The 17,568-nt window shown below is 44.3% G+C and overlaps 1 protein-coding gene and 1 long non-coding RNA gene across 5 annotated transcripts in view; one reads left to right on the top strand and one right to left on the bottom strand.

The window, feature by feature from the left end:
• Positions 1 to 16,212, bottom strand: part of FAXC (failed axon connections homolog, metaxin like GST domain containing) — a 75,226-nt gene extending 59,014 nt beyond the window's left edge. For 2 of the 4 annotated variants that reach the window (XM_082731754.1, XM_082731755.1), the window contains exons 1-2: positions 15,258 to 15,870; positions 9,812 to 9,947 (exon numbers count right to left, since the gene is read on the bottom strand). In XM_082731754.1, coding sequence (XP_082587880.1) covers positions 9,812 to 9,947; positions 15,258 to 15,523 — 402 coding nt within the window. In that variant the 5' untranslated portion in view covers positions 15,524 to 15,870. The other 2 variants (XM_082731757.1, XM_082731756.1) reach the window with 2 other exon arrangements.
• LOC309865431 lies at positions 14,247 to 15,426 on the top strand. The gene is made up of 3 exons (XR_014312091.1): positions 14,247 to 14,827; positions 15,062 to 15,128; positions 15,342 to 15,426. It is a non-coding gene; the product is annotated as an uncharacterized lncRNA (long non-coding RNA).
• Positions 16,213 to 17,568: the final 1,356 nt, after the last annotated feature.

Here is a 17,568-nt window from a genome sequence, read left to right as displayed (position 1 = left end):
CAAGAGATTAAAGGTCATAAGTAAAAAACACACAGCTAATGTCATACTCAATGGTGAAAAGCTGAAAGATTTTCCTCTAAGATCAGGAACAAGATAAGGATGTCCACTCTTGCCACTTTTAACATAGTACTAGAAGTCCTAGCCACAGCAATCAAACAAGGAAAAGAAATAAAAGGGTTCCAAATTGGCAAGAAGAAGTAAAACTGTCATTATTAGTAGATGACATGTTACTATATATAGAAAACCTTAAAGTCTCCACCAAAAGCTTATTAGAACAAATTAACTCAGTAAAGTTGCAGAATACAACATTAATATATGGAAATCTGTTGCATTTCTATACATTAATAATGAACTAGCAGAAAGAGATCTTAAGAAAATAATCCCATTTACGATTGCATCGAAAGAGAAAAAAATACCTAGGAATAAATTTAACCAAGGAGATTAAAGACCAAAACTCTGAAAACTATAACACACTGATGAAAGAAACTGAAGACAACACAATAGAAAAATATACCATGCTCATGGATTGGAAGAATTAAAATTATTTAAATGTCAGTACTACCCATAGAAATCTACAGATTCAATTCAATCCCTACCAAAATCCTATTAATATTTTTCAAAGAACTAGAATGAATAATCCTAATTTGTATAGAACTATAAAAGACCCGAATAGTCAAAGCCATTGAGAAAGAAGAAGGAAGCTAGATGTATCATTCTCCCTGGTTACAGTAATCAAAACAGTATGGATATCGGCATAAAAACAGACATATTGATCAAGGGAACAGAATAGAGACCAGAAATAAACCCATGCTTATACGGTCAATTAATCTATGAAAAAGGAGGCAAGAATATACAATGGAAAAAAACAGTCTCTTCAGTAAATGGTGTTGGGAAACCTAGAGAGCTATATGCAAAAGAATGAAACTGAACAACTTTATTACACTACACACGAAAATAAACTCAAAATAGATTATGTACCTAAATGTAAGATCTGAGACCATAACATTTCTAAAAGAAAACATACAGAGTAGTCTCTTAGACATCAGCATTAACAATATTTTTCTGGATCTGTTTCCTCAGGCAAAGGAAACAAAAGCAAATAAATAAATAAATAAAACAAAAAACTACTGGGACTTTATCAAACTAAAAGGCTTTTGCACAACAAAGGAAACCATCAATAAAACAAAAGGGCTCCCTGCCAAATGGAAAAAAATATTTGCAAGTGATATATCCAATAAGGAGTTAATGTCCAAAATTTATAAAGAACTCCTACAACTCAACACTAAAATAATCATCATCACTATCATCATCCGATTTTTACAAGATCAGAGGACGAGCACAGGCATTTTTCCAAAAAAGACATAGATAGCCAAAAGATGCATGAAAAGATGTGCAACATCACTAATCATCAGGGAAATGCAAATCAAAACCACAATGAGATATCACTTTACACCAGCCAGAATAGTATCAAAAAGTCAAGAAACAAGTGTTGGCAAGAATGTAGGAAAAAGGAAACCCTCATTCTCTGTTGGTGGGAATGTTAATTGGTGCAACCGCTATGGAAAACAGTATGAATTAAAACAGTAAAAATTAAAAACAGGGGCACCTGACAGCACGGTCAGTTATGTGTCTGACTGTTGGTTTCAGCTCAGTAGCGATCTCAGGGTTGTGAAATCAAGCCCCACATTGAGCTCCATACTCTGTGCAGAGTCTGCTTGAGTTTTTCTCTCACTCTGTCCTCCCGCCATGTGTGCATGCACCCTCTCTCTCAAATAAATAATAAATAAATCTTTTTTAAAAAATTAAAAGCAGAAACACCATACAATCCAGTGATTCCACTACTACGTGTTTACCCAAAGAAAATAAAACACTAATTTGAAAAGATATACGCACCCCTATGTTTACTGAAGCATTCTTTACAATAGCCAAGCTATGCAAGCAACCCAAGTGTCCACCAATAGACAAATGCATAAATAAGATATGGGATGGATAGATAGATAGATAGATAGATAGACAGAATGGAATATTACTCAGCCATAAAAAAGCATGAAATTTTGCCATTTGCAACAATATGGAGAGAGCTAGAGTATATTATGCTAAGTGAAATAGACAGAAAAGACAAATACCTTATCATTTATATGTGGAATCTAAAAAGCCAACCAAAGAAACAGAAACAGACTCATTAATACAGAAAATAAAGTGGTGGCTGCCAGAGGGCAGGGATGTAGGGGTTAGGTGAAATAGGTGAGTGGGAATTCAGAGGTACAAACTTCCAGTTATAAAATAAATGAATCACAGGGATGAAAAGTACAGCATGGGGAATACAGTCAATAATATTATAATAATTTTGTATGGGGACAGATGATAGCTACACTTATTGTGGGGAATACTTTGTAATGTATATAATTGTCAAATCATTGTTGTGTACCTGAAACTAATATAACATAGTCTGTCAACTATACTCCAATAAAAATAAACATAAAAAAAGATCAACTGAAAAAAAATGTATTTTGCCTCCTGGACAAAAAAATAGAAGACATCATTTTAGAGAATCTATAATTATATATAATTAAAAAATACATGAATTCAAGAAATATTTAAAAAGAGAAGCACAAAAATGTTGAAAGTAAATGGCAAAACTATGAGAGGCAGATGAGCTTTCCATGAACTTCAATTTTTCAGAACTGGTTATATGACTGTTAAAAACATATCTTTTAAAAATAATACTTAATTTTCCTTAACTTCCTTAAATATATTCAAGAACTCCTGGCCTGTTTTATTTAAGCAGTTGGAGTCTGACTGGCCCACTGAGGGTAGTTTTCTGAAAGTAATTCTGAGAAGAAACGTGAGGAGATAAATCCTCTTTATTTTTTCTGAGCTGAAATTTCCCCCTGCAAGTCTGCCCTAGCAGAGATTAATTTACACTTACACTGTATTATCAGAATAGCCATGAAAGCCATAGCTTTTGAGTTTTAAAATCTCATTCCATCATTTATTCAGTGTGACCCTGGTCCTCCCTGGGTCTCCCTTACTCTTTCCTGGGCTTCAATTTCCTCATCTACAGAATGGGGATAACAATAGTTGTAGGATTAAGTGAGAAAATGCACATGAAATGTCTGACAAGTGCCTTCATCATGAGTATTAACATCGTCTTCACCACTCTGAAATGGGGACCTTAAATCCCAAAGTCTTGGGACACTGACTTGCTACACTCGTCATGGTCCCTCACTTTTCAACTAAATATATATCCATTACATTCACTGTGGCCCTGGAGCCATCTTGAAAGGTCTCCCATTGGCTACATTTGAGATAATTTGAGCAACTTTTGTGGATTATAACACATTGGCCAAAAAATCCAGGCATCCCCTGTTATGAAATAATAAGAAATTCAGGGGCACCTGGGTGGCTCAGTGGTTAAGCCTCTGCCTTCAGCTCAGGTCATGATCTCAGGGTCCTGGGATCAAGTCCCGCATCGGGCTCTCTGCTCAGCTGGGGGCCTGCTTCCCTCTCTCTCTCCGCCTGACTCTCTGCCTACTTGTGATCTCTGTCTGTCAAATAAATAAATAAAATCTTAAAAAAAAAATAAGAAATTCATATGTTGGTCTCTGCCTCCAGTTCCTCACACAGAGCCCCTCAAAGCCTTATAATAATTCCTAAGTGATAAGAGCACTAGGAGCATCTTATGTCTTAATAAGGTGACTCTGGGTGGGCTCCTTGGATGGCTGGTCACCAGAAAGATCAAACCTGGATTAGCAGCTAGGAACGTTCAGCCCCTCTCCATCCTCCAGAGCAAGAGGAGGGGCTGGAAATGGACTGAATACTTGATCATGCCAATGTGAGGAAGTCTCCATAAAATCCCAAAAGTATGGGGTTCAGAGAGCTTCCAGATGGGCAGATACATCCATATGGGGAGGGGGAGATGCCCCAACCCCACAGAACAGAAGCTCCCGCACCCAGAGCCTCCCAGACCTCACCCTATACACCACTGCATCTGGCTGCTCATTTGTATCTTTTAACATATGTTTTTAATAAACTAGTTAACATAGGTATTTCCCTGAATTCCGTAGGGGGGAAGGATACAGTCTGTGGGACTGAGCCCTTAACCTGTGGGTTATGACACTGTCTCTGGGTAGAGAGTGTCAGAATTGAAATAAATTATAGGACATCCAGATCATGTCACAGAGGGTTGCCTGGTGTTGGTGGGGGGAGGGGACATCCACACATTTGGTGACCAGAAGTATCAGCCGTGAAGTGTTCTACATTAGTAGGAAAGGAAACTCAGAGGAAAGAAATAAACAGTAGGGAAAAACTGGGTTTTCTCCCTCATAGAAAGGAAAAAACGAAGTACTTCCCTTTACAACTATGTACGGTAGTTTTGTAGTAAAAAAAAAAGTCCTTTTTTTTTTTTTTTGGAGATGCATACTGAAGTAGTAAGGGGTAAAGTATCATGATTTCTGCAGCTTACTTTCAAATGGTTCATAAAAAGTTGTTCACAAAGGTTTATACCAAGAGAAACAAAGCAAAAAAGGCAATAATTGGTAAATCTAGGTGAAAGGTATATGGGTATTCAGAGTGCTAGGCTTTTAACTTGTCTGTAGCTTTACAGACACAAAATTTCAACACAAAAAAATAAAAGGTGGGTGGGTACAGATAATATCAGCAAATAAAGAGAACAATCAAAAGTTAAGGCTGGGGGTGCCTGGGTGGCTCAGTCGATTAGACGTCTGCCTTTAGCCCAAGTCATGATCCTGGGGTCCTGAGATCGAGCCTCACATCGGGATCCCTGCTCAGCAGAAAGCCTGCTGCTCCCTCTTCCTCTGCTCCCCATTCATACTTGCTCTTGCTCTCATAAATAAATAAATAAAATCTTTAAAAAAAAAAAAATAAAGTTAGGGCTGAAAGCCAGAGCAGAGAGTTCCAAAGGAGTCAATTTCTTTCTTTGTCTTTCTCATATTTAAAAAAAGTTACTGTGTGAAATACAGGCTTCTTATACAATCAGTTACAGCAAACAATGTAGGCATCTTTGTGTGTGTCTACAGAAATGTATGGAAGGGTGGCCCGAAGTTTTAGTGATGGTGATCTCTAGCTAGTAAGATGAGAGGTGATTTTCATTCACACTCTGTGTATTGCTTGAAATTCTTATAAGGACCATATGTCATCTCTATGTAATCAGGGAAAAAAAGGTAAAGTTATTTTCGTTTTGAAAAAAAAAATTAACCATATCTGCAGGGCTTCCTTATAACTTTTCTGCATCTTCCTACAAATCTATAATTATTACACAATGAAAAGTTTCTGAAATTGACCTACCAATATGTGTAATCTTATTTTTAAAAGATGGAAAGATAAGTGACTGTGACCAATAGATGAAGGTTTTTGTTTTTTTTTTAAAGATTTTATTTATTTATTTATTTGACAGAGAGAAATCACAAGTAGATGGAGAGGCAGGCAGAGAGATAGAGGGAAGCAGGCTCCCTGCTGAGCAGAGAGCCCAATGCGGGCCTTGATCCCAGGACCCTGAGAAGGCAGCGGCCTAACCCACTGAGCCACCCAGGTGCCCTGAAGGTTTTGTTTTTGTTTTTTTGTTTTTTTTTAAAAAGCCTTTGAGTTTCTACTAATGGCCATTAAATATTTATTTCAGTCTCTCTCTGGTTAAAACATTAAAAAAAAAAAAGCTTCAAATATAAAGTCGAGCTCTTAGGAATATGACATTTTAATCTTTTCTTTTTCAAGGCACAGAGCAAAGAAGGGGCAGAGTGTAGAGCTTCCTGGATCTCTGACAAAATGCCTCTGTACTGATGAGCACAGGCGATGCCCCACCCCCACCCCGCCAAACACTTCCCAGGCACCGCCTGCATCAACCCAGCCCCTCACTGAGGGCACACAGGTCCCAAGGCACCCACGGCAGGCACAGAGCAGCCTTCTAAACCACAGAACCATTTTCTCTTGCCTAAATCTCTGCCCTGAGCTCTCTGCCCTAAATTTCTGCCCCTCCATTTATTTTCCACAGAGACTTTGCTGAAGGAAAAACACGCCTACACCTTTCTTTTAAAATACATACATATATACTTAACAAGAAATAATAATTTTGCAAGGGGGTAGGTGGCCACCTCCTCGACGGCCTCGGCACTAGCTTCAGACTTCCCAGTGAGACGTGTGTCCTGCTGCCCTCGTCACACCCACTAAAAGCAGCCGCTCTGCGACAGGGATGGAGGCAGTCTGGCTCCTGGTCCAGAGCTTGCAGGCTTGAAGGCAAGAGGGGAAAGGGTAGCACGGCCGGCCTCTTCCTTCAACCGGAGCCCCTCCGTGACATGTGTCTTCCAGTGCTGGCTGCCAATGCCAAGCTCAACAGCAATCTTTCAAATCTGACCCACTGCATCTAGCGGCTTCAAGCTTTATCTGTCCTCAGTGCTGATTTCTGCTCTACTCCTGGTTTACAAAGTCCTGAATGATCTCCCCGTTCCTCTCTCTAGACTCAGCCCTTGCCTTCCAGGTCCCAGACTTAAGCAACCTCCTTCCAGTCTCCAGACAGGCTGTGCCCTCCCAGAGCACTGCCCCCACAGTCCAGCAGTCCAGTTAGGTGTCACTCTATCACTTCCTCGGTGGGGCCTCCGTAATGGCACTTGCTGAGCCAAAGGGGCTGTCACGCATCTCATCCCAGCACCACCTTAGGAGGGTCCCTGCCACCCCAACCATTCCTCTGCAGAGAAACTGGCTCAGAAAGCACAGGTTTGAGGGGTCGGTGGGGGCACTGGGAGCTGCCGAGCTAACATCATCCCAGCAGCCAAGAGCTTGGTCCAGCTGCTCTGTTACCTGCAACGGAGACCCCTCCTCCCAGTGCTGCCACTTTGTTGGAGCTTACAGGTGAGCCCCTGACCGGTCGGAGCCACCTTCCCTGGAGGAAAGGCAGCAAACCAGTGGGACCAAAGTGCTTTGGGGGTGCCTGGGGCACCCTTACTTTTCTTACATCCCCTCAGAGGCACACAACCTGTAGCCTGAGCTCTGGCCTTTGCCCCGTACAAGTCCCCAGGCAGGAGAGTGGACATCTCTGGCAAAAAAGGGAATCTCAAACCAAAGGCAACACAGAACGCACACAACTGCTGTCACAGAAGAGCATCGGACGTTCCGCACCATGAAGCAGGATCTCGGAAACAGACCGATTTTAATTAGCATAAGAGAGATCCTCTAAGGCATAAAAGAAGAAACTGTAATACAAACCAAGGAGAAATATGAAGGAGAAAAATACAGACGTTGAACACAACAGATAAGCAGTACGATAGACGCAAGAAGAGCACAGAGAGAGGCCACGGGATGCCGGGAAGAGAAATCCATCCAGAAGGAAGAAGAAAAGATGAAGGAGTATATTCAGAGATAGAGAAAATAAAAGCAGAGATTTCGGTATCCGGAGAATAGGGGACAAGAAGAAGGCTAAAACAAATCAAAAAGAAAAGGAAGTATTTGAAGAAAGTTAATAATTCCCCGGAATTTAAAAAAGATTCAAGACTTTATACTACAAGAGTTTAGAAAGGACCAAACAAGATATATATTAGTGAAGGCACATATTAGTGAAATGTAAGTTACTGAGATTAAGTTCAAATTCTAAAAGCTTCCAGAGAGAAAGAGAGAAAAACATCAGGTTTTTCAATAGCAATACCAATGCAGAAAGACAAGGGAGTAATATTTTTAAAGCCCTAAAGGCAAAGAACTTGGAACACAGACATTTCAAACATGAGGGAGAAATAACGGCATCATCAAGTGTGCAAAGCCACTGGAGGTTTGCTGCATAAAGGCTCAATCTGAACAGATGCACCATGAAAGTCCTCAAATAAGAGGATAAATAATCCCAGAGAAGATACATGGGAAACAAGGCTAGTCAGACTGAGTAAGCCCTGTTGCCTAAAAAAAGAATCAGGAAAAAAGGAAAGAATTTCCAAAATTCCAGAATTAAAACATTAGACAACAACAACACGCTGGGGATCAGGGCTTGGAAAAGAGAGACGCAAAGTTCACGTGAACCTGTACGATCCTTGTATCATCAAAGGACCAACCTGCACTTGAGAAATGATAATAGGGATAAATAAACTCAAAGTTGGATCTTAGGCACAACCGCCACGAAAACAAAAATAGAATTTGTTTTAAGTGGTAAGGAAGTTCCTTCTTATCTACCCACTAGAATGCAGAAAACAAGAAAAAAAATTTAAAAGCCAAGTATAATGGGAAAAAAAAAACACTAAGTAAGACGTCAGAAAGAAGAAAGAAAGCAAGCAGGCGGGCGGGAGGGAAAAGAAAGAGGGAGGGAGAAAGACGTTAGAGATATCTCAGAGTTAAACAATAATTACAAGTATAAATGAATAAAATGCACCAATTAAGGACTCTTAGATTGGCCACAAGTAATACGCTGTCTATGAAAGACAGATTCAAAAAAAATAGAGAAAGAGGATGGAGAAGGGCATCCCAAGCAAATACGAACCAGAAGAGAGCTGGAGAACCAATCTCAGTATTTGATGATATAAAGTTCAAGAGGTAAAAATAAGAAGCAGAAGACACAGCCAGGTGCTGTATATACGGGGGAAAGAAGCAAAAGGGTACGAACGTGATCTTCCACATTGCATGTACCTAACCATACAATCTCTGACATAAAGCAAGAACCCAGATGATGGCAGGAAGAAAAGAGAAGTCAACAAATACCCGTGGATATCTTAATCCACTCCTTGAAGAAATACTAGAACAGGCAAACAGAAAATATGCAGAGATGTCTAAACAAATGCTCAAGTAAGTAAATCTAGAGAGCTAGATTCACCTAAGCGGAGAACATGGGATGATCTTCCACATTCATAAAAACTAGCCACACTAGGCGACGGCCTCTGTAAATTTCAAGGAATCAAGATAGAGACTATCTGTTCTGATCACATAATTAAAAAACAAAGACAGGGCGCCTGGGTGGCTCAGTTGGTTAAAGCCTCTCTGCCTTCAGCTCTGGTCATGATCCCAGGGTCCTGGGATCGAGCCCCACATTGGGCTCTCTGCTCCAAGGGAAGCCTGCTTTCTCCTCTCTCTCTGTCTGCTTGTGATCTCTGTCTGTCAAATAAATTTTAAAAATCTTTTTTAAAAAATGACAAAAATCAAAGCTTAAAAAACATGTGTATAGCTGGATATTACATGAAAAAGAAAAAGAGACAGGAAAATTTTTTGTAAAAATACTTAGAACTGAATAACAATGAAAACACAACTTGCCAAATTTGTGAGACACAACTCACAGAGAAATAGATACCATTAAATACATTCCCATGTTCATTCTCTGATGCTGAAATGAGCGAATGTTTCCCCGAAAGTCACCCAAACAGAAGGTGGAGCACTGTGGACATGTTCTTCCAAAATCTACAGCTATCTCACTATCTCCCTGGTGGCCTGCCAGGTGCTCTGCCCCCCAGACTCATGAGAGACAAAATATAATGCTGTCAAACAGAAATCTCAAGGAAAAAACCACGTACAGCAATGGTACACCTACCTTAATTAACCACTGCCCAAGAGGCCTCGCCAAGCTTAACCAAGGCCTATTGCATGTCAGGAAAAAAAATACCATGACCCTGAAACCTACAGAAATCCAAACCCTTTGGATCCCCCCATTAACCCAGGTGTGAACATCAACAGACCTTACAATCCAGTCTCTTGGAAGCAACTGCTAAGAACCAGGCAGTGCTAATTTCACACCCACCCCTCCGGCACCGAGAGCAAGCCCTTCCCACCATGTGAGATGAGAACCACCCCTCTGATGTTCCTGTTGGGACAGTGAGACCCGTTCGTACACAAGTACCTGGTAGGGTAAGTCAGCCATCCTTAAGTAAGTTTCCATTTTCAAACAGAAAGGAGACAAACTGGGAACACCATTGTTAGGTCTTGCAAACTGATGCAAAATAATAGCATCTTTGGAGTCAATCTCTTGCTGTTTCCTGCCAAAACCAAAACAGAAATAAAGAACAAACCACGTGTTGTACATTCAATGCCCTGCGTTCCCCGGAGGCCCCCGGTGGATTGTGGCTCCTCCACGAACACGCAGATCTGTTTGTCACGGGGGCTCGCCTCACCCAGAAGCAGAGTGGAAGCTTGACCAAAACACGAGAGAACCTTACAAGCGATCACGGTGACCCCAAGGGCTTAAAGAGTGCCCGCGTATCAACCTCCTTCGGCTAACTATAGCCCACGGGGCAGGAAGAGGGCCCACCTCTTCTCCGGCAGGCTATGCTTAGCCACTCGGCACAAACTGACGGATAAACATGACAGTGTGTGCCTCCCGGGTGTCAGGCGTTGTTCTAAGGGATTCACAGGTATCATTTCATTGAATCTTCACAATAACTTTGAGGGAACTACGACTGTTATCCATGCGTGACAGATGAAGAAACTGAGGCAGAGAGGATTACCCTGCCCAAGGTCCCTTTGCTAGTAAACGGCAGACCGGGGACTGATCGAGGCAAGCAGAGTCTATGTTCTTGACCCCTGGACTGTACCCTGAAACTGTCCCTAGAACCCAGGAATCACAGCATAAGTTTACTCTGCTAGGAACCAAGTCTGCTGGGAATCTGAGACCCTGAATCTGGTCCCCCTTCCAAACTAGTGTGCCCTCGCCAGGCCCTTCACTTGTATGATACCAAGAAAGCCAGCTTCTGGGCTCTCTCTCATCTTCTCTAGGTTCCCAGCACATAGTACATAACTTCATATCCTTGCCTCCTCCCTTTCTTCTGTCTCAGACACACATCTAGCTTTCCCTTGGCTACTTTTTTGGGTGGGAGGATTTCCCTGGTACGGCTTTGCAATGGACACCGTATAATAGAGAAAATGCTAGATTCCAAGTGTGGACACAGGTCAAATCCAAGCCCTGCTTCCTACTGGCCACATTACCCTAGGCCTCTCTTCTTCCCACGCACAGAAAGTGAGGGCAGGACCAATTATGCATCAGGGAGCATGATTAAATCTTAAAAATCTATAAACATCTGTGGAGCTCCCAAGCATCCTGTAAGAGTGGTAGAATCCATTCTCATGCACAGAGATAGGGTCTTATCCCTTTAAACGACACTATCTCACCATCCCCCACAGCTTCGCTCTGACACCACCATCGAGACCCATCTGCAACTCCCCACCTTTCGCTTGGCCCAACCACTTCCCGGTCACATAGACGTGGTCACATAGACGTCACTCTTCCCTGGGGCCTTCCCCAAGCCTCTGGCTCCTCACATCACTCCCAGTTTAATCCCGTACCTATGTCCCCCAAAGCAAGGGCAAGCTCTTTGCATCCTCGGCCCATAGAGCTCACCCCCTGCAGCACCTGCCTTCAAGAAAACCAACTCTTCCAGAGAAGTTCATGACCAGAGTGCCCATTCCACTTAAAGAGCTCAGAATGACTCACTTGGAAAACACTGCTCAAGTCAAAAGAATAAAATATTTGCTGTTTTCTGGCAAAATTTACTATAGAAAATGAAGACTTTCATTTAGATGAAATGTTGGGGAGGTCAGATATTAAAATCAAGAAGCCTCTTAAACTGTTCCCAGAGAGCACAAACTACATTCGACAACTAACTGGTTTTGTCCAGTCAAATAATTCAAGTGGTATTTTCTGCTAGGCAAAAATTTAAGACTGGAAAGGGAGGAGATAAATATAAAATCTTCGGCTCCACAGAAATATCTAATTCTAATGGTTAACTTGGCCACCATATCATAGTAAGAACGGATGTGACAAGCATGGGCCAATGACTTTGTATACATGATGCATACTAACCTGTTTCACTCTGAAGTAATACCATAGAGTGGATATTGTTATAGTTTAAATTTAGTGTATATTATATTACATAGCAGATAAGGAAACTGAAGCTCAGAGAGGCTCAATAATTTGTCCAAAGAACATCACTCTAACATCAGGCCATTAGCAGCTCCAGATCCCAAGCTCTTAAGCCCTTCAGCGACAGCGAAATGGGCAATTTCTCAATTAATTCTATCAAAATGGCCGGTTTGACTTGGGTCACTCAAGCCTGGAACTTTCCTACAGAAGTTTTAATGGTCAATGATGCCAACTTCTATTAAATACTCACTTATATGTGAATTGTTCTAAGCAGTTCACACGTCGCTAACTCAATCAACTCCGTAAGGCAGGCTGCTATTATTAACCCATTTTACAGATGAGAAAACCAAAAAGCCAAAAAGTTTCTTCTCATCTCCAAGGTTACTTGGTTAAAAGCGAAGTGAATGTGAACCCCCTCTGGTTCCAGAGTCCTCCTTCCACACATCAGAAACTTCTCCCTGACTTAGGATCAGCGGAGCAGGTTATTTTTTAAAATACCTGGACTGCTGTACCTCCCAAAGTGGCTTTATAATGAGGGTTACAGAAGAGAACGTGTACGGAGCCTCAAGACTGGCCCCTCCTCCCATCGTGAAGGATATCTCGGGGGACTGTGCCTCTGTGTGCCATTGACAAGCTGTTAGTTTATGGAGATCAGATACTGATTGACCTGGGGGCTGCTCTGATTCCCTAAGTTCTCTAGGACAGGCTGAACCCTAACGCCTAAAGTGCAACAGAGCTACCAACAACACAATCATTATTTAGTCATTCAATTTACAAACAACACATTCTCAAACTTTAAGATAGCTGCTACACTGTCACCACTCAGGGGAGGTAGAGGGCTGAGACAGTATTTGGTTAAAAATACTGCCGTGGGAAAAGCAGGCATAAAATCCAAAACACTTCCTTGGGTTTTACTCCTTAATGCAAATTCCTAAGTACTTCTCACCGGTCAACTTTACTGCTAGACACACGGCCACACACTCAGCTTAAGTCTCTCCGGCAGAAAATCCAATTTGAGTGGTAACAACTTTACCGTTGCCCGTGACCTCAGACACTGTGATCATTTCAAGATGTGTCTTCCATCCTGCAGATTCTGGACTGTTTTGTCTTGCCTAAACTATGGAGACAACTGACAGTGAGATTTCACCTTCAATGGAAGTCTGTCATGTCACCTCTGTCTGGCAGTCCCAGACCTTGCTCAGTCTTTCCCCCCTGTCTTTCTGTGCCCCTAGACGCTGTCAAAAACTCCAGTCCCTACTACAGGCCTGTCTTCCTTGGGCCATACCCCAATTCTTTACATTTCTCTTCTTCTCCCCCCAGCCGGGCTTATGTCGTCTTTCGTACTTTCTAGGAGGCGGTGGGGAAAAGTTCAGGCACTAAACACACATACACACACTCTCCCAAATCTGGATCCTACTACTCCTGCTGTGTGATCTTGGGCAAGTGGTTTTACCTCTCTCTCTCCCTCCGCTGTAATTGCCTTAACTATGAATTGGGAACCAAGCATCCAGCCACAGCTGAGAGGGATAAATCCAAATAAAGCACTTCTAGATGGGCAGAGTCCCTTCTAAGGGATGGATAATGGGTGGCCATTTTTATTATTTGCATTATAACAGGACTTTCTCCTCCATTATAACACATTTCCTACCCAGGCTTTAGACATCTGTCAAGAAACAAAAAGTGAATATAACAAAGATTAAAAACATCTCAATCCACGTAAGTATCCAAGTAATCTGCTAAGCAGTGAAGGACACATCTTCGAGCAGAAGGCTCTTCTGTGTCTAGCGACCACACCTGCCAGGGTGTGGCCTGTTCCCAGGATGAGCTCTGGGCTCCTTGCTATTTCTGCAAGGTCATTTAAGCAAGGTTTAGAGTTGGTCCTATGAAGCCGCGTGCCTTCACTCCCTCCACAAAGTGTTAAACCGGTGAGAAGCCACAGGGTTCTGGATCCTGAAAAGGTTCTGGACTGGAATATAATTGAGAAACAGCTGGGTTACCATTTAAGTACTGCACAAATGTTTTGGGTATTTTCATACAGCTCGAAATCTAACTCGAAATCAAGTTCTAAAACTAGCAAAAACAGGAAGTAATCTAGGGAAATGCACCTTAAATTCACTTCAAAAATCTTTACGTGGTTCAACTAGATGATTCAAGGCACCTGCTAAGTGAGAGAATTCACAGTACATAATAAGGTTAAAATAAAACTTCTCAATTACGGCTAAATAATAGTGAAAGCCAATACATTTCCTCAGACTTAAATGATTTCCCACCCTCTCCGAGATTAGAAATATTCAAAATGCCCAAGTTAGCCTGTTACAATCTCCTGGAATCCCTGTAGACCTGTTAAAGGTCACCGATCACTGTCTTTGTTTACAAGCTATTGTGTAAGATTTCCCCCTGGAAAAAGGCAGTGTGAACACATTTGTCACTACTTTAAAAATACTGGTCAACGGGGATATTCTGAGCTATTGAAAACTGCCCGCTTCTGGTCATCTCCCAGGGACAGAGGACTCCAAACTCATGGAGATTTTAACCCTAAATTGATGTTGTCAATGAGCCAAAGGACCACCCCAGGAGCCTTTGGTATTGTCCTACTCAGACAAAGATCTCCTGTCCTTCTGGATGTACCAACAGTAGGGGCCTCCATTTTCTGGCATTTCCAAATCAGTCCTGTAAACATTCTGCGGCAGGCAGGCTATGCAACTGTTTACGGCAATGGGTGACTCCCGTGTCTTGTCAAACACGCCCATGTGCTAGTCCTGTCCTCGGATCTCCTACTGCTCACACAACAATGACATCGAAATCCCCCGCGATGGGGCTTAGCTCGAAATACCTGAGCAACCCATAACCAGGTTAAGGGCTGCACCAAAACGCACACCCCTCTACTTGGCCATGCCCCTTAACAGGGACCTAGAGGGCCCTGGAGCTTTTGCAATTTCAGTTTTTTAATGATATTAAAATTTGGGGAGGAATAGTGAAGAACTAACCTTTAAGTAAAAGGTAAGGTTAGTGGTTAATATTCTAGCATAATTATTACCTATAAACAAATAAGGCATTCCCTAAAAGTGTAACTTAGTATCTCCACCAGGCCTCATTCTATTGTTGCAAACATTGCACTTGGATCTTGCTAAGGGCATTTCCTAATAGACCATTTTGCTCCACAACATCCCGGAGAATTTTTGCTTTTTAGCACCAAAGGACTGAGAGATAAATGTTTTCCCTTCCCACAATCAGTTTAATTCTCCTGTCAACTCGAAACTGCCCCTCAGGCCGGGTGACCACGGACTGCCTCTAGGGAAAGGTAAGGATAGGATTCTTGGGCATTTGCGCGGCGTGGCCGAGAGGCTGGCATGGTCCCCCCTCGCGCCAGCCCTGCCCTGGCCAGGTGCCCCACTCGGCGCCCCTGCGCGGGGCCCTCTCTCCGGCTCACCTAATGACCAGGAGTTCGTGGAGCAGATACGCAGCTGCGGCCAGCAAAGCTCCCCCGGTCAAGTAAAGTGTTTTCTTCCACCAGGGATCGGAGCCCAGCCCTGCCATGATCCCACCGTAATCCTGCAAAGGGAAAGCGATGATGTCCCCATAAAAGGAGAAGGGCTCCTCGGACCCGGCCCACCAGCCGAAGAAGGAGACGCTCTGGTTCCAGCTCAGATCCACCACGCACGGCCTGGACGAGGCAAAGCCAACCCCCCAGTGCATGCTGCGCGGCTGGCTGCGGGCGCCCCTCCCAGGGCCCGCGCCGCCCGCATGGGAAGGGGGCCGGAGGGGCCCGGCGCGGGCTCAACGGCGCGCCGCGGACGCGGGCGGCGCGGGCGGCAGCGACCGAGGAGGCGGCGGTGGCGGCGGCGGCAGCGGAGGAGGAGCAGGAAGGGCGCGGGCCGCGGGCGGCGGGCCTGGCCGGCGGGGCCCCAGGGCCCGGGGCGGCGGCAGCGGCGGCCGCCGGCTCCCCCCGCAGCGGCCTCTCCGCGCCGCTCTTTGTGTCGGCGCCTGGAGAAGGCCGCGTGATGTCATTGCTCCCCGGGGCAGGGAAACAGAGGCGGGATAAAGTCACCTACCCCGCGCCCTGCCCCCGCCCCGCATCTCCGCGGTCCGGCGGCCTCCGCCCGGGCGGGAGCTGCGGGGCTGGAGGCGCCCCGCGGGCTCCGCGCCTCCAGGCGGCACGGCCGGGAACGGCTCGGCGCGCTAGGGCTAGGGCTGCGGAGGTGCCTGGAAATGCGGCTCCACCGGGAGGAAGCCGCAGTCAGGGCCCGGATCTCCGTCTCCCCCACCACCCCGCCCCGAGCCCCGGCCCGCCCTCTGCTGTCGCTCCAGCCCCTCCCGCAGGCCCGGGAGCGCGGAGCGCGCGGAGCTCACCTGAGGCCGCGGCGAGTGGCAGGCTGGAAACGCCGCCCGGGGGGCGGGGGGGCGGCTGGGAACGAGGGCCCGGACCAAGGTCGGCAATTAAATAGTTCTGGCCAGCGGGAAAGCGCTGTGGATTTGCATAATTTATAAAAACACTCTTGTTACAGTACCCAGTTACCTGGGTCTTGGCCGTGTGCTCACGGAGAGATGTCTGGTTTGACAGATAACAACAAAAATGTGCTCTAGAGAGAGCTCCCCTCTGACAGATCAGCTCGAGTCTTTCCCGTTTGAAATCATTATCGGGGAACTCGTAGATGTGGGGTGTTTGGGTTTGTTTTCCTTTTCTTTTCGATGCAAAAAATCTGGCAAACGTGTGTGTGTGTGTGTGTGTGGTGCGCGCGCGCGCCTGTGTGTTCAGTTTTTTCCCCTTTAACTTCATTTTGTTAATTTCATTTTGAAAAGTTGGTTAGTCCAAACAATAGGGCCATGTTTTATAGTTTTAGGATACACACACAAATTTTAGCAAGAGCATGGATAGCTTAAGGTTGTTAGAAAGAACTAAAAAAAAAAAAAATCAAGTAGGGGATTTATCTATCACTTGAAAGGTGAAAAGATGGGTATAGGAACCCTCTAGGCTTTTGCGTGAGGAAGGCGACACTGGGTTAAAGGAGAACTTCTTTTCTACTTCCGCTCCCACACCAGCGCCTTAGAACCCCAGTGAACGCTGTCAAGGCCCTAAACTGTGGGCTTTTTGCCATCATGAGGGAGATGCAGAAGGAGCTAGCCACGCACCCGCACTTGCGGAGTCCCATTCACCACTGTGTCCGCACACGTGACCTGTCTGGGAGAAGTCCTGTGTGTGCTTGGAAAAGACATTCGCCTGAGCCGGTTGCGAAAAATGCAACCAGAAGGCCTGTTGGAGTGACAGGCAGTCACCAGATTCTAACAGGAAGCAGGACCCGAAGGCTTCCAGGAAGTCTCAGGAAGCAGAGTGTGCAAGTTTGGGATCAGAACAGAGATGCTTGGTGCTGGCATACCAGGCTGGCTCAGGGGCTAGATCCCCAATTGGTGAGTTCAATCCCCACGTTGGGTGTAGTGGTTGCTTACATGAACTTTATTTTTTTATTTTAAAAATCTTATTTTTTAAATAAATAACCTTTAAAAAAAAGGGAAGAAAGAAAAAGAATGCTCTGTGCAGAGATGGGACAAGGAGCTCTGCACCAGCGATTCTTCTTCCTTCTTCTGCACCCTTCCCACATAGCACTAAGCCTTTGCTCTCATTAAATGTTGAGCCAGTATTTAAAGAGTGACCATTTGTTATTTGGTACTGAATAATTTTCCTGAGAGTCCAGGTTCAGTCATGAGAATGAGCATAAATTACCTGCAGCGAAGCAATATGGAAG

Source organism: Mustela nivalis, assembly GCF_964662115.1.
Source record: "Mustela nivalis genome assembly, chromosome: 5".
Taxonomy (NCBI): Eukaryota; Metazoa; Chordata; class Mammalia; order Carnivora; family Mustelidae; genus Mustela; species Mustela nivalis.
Note: the sequence above shows the minus strand (reverse complement) of the source record. Positions and strands in the feature narration are given on the sequence as shown.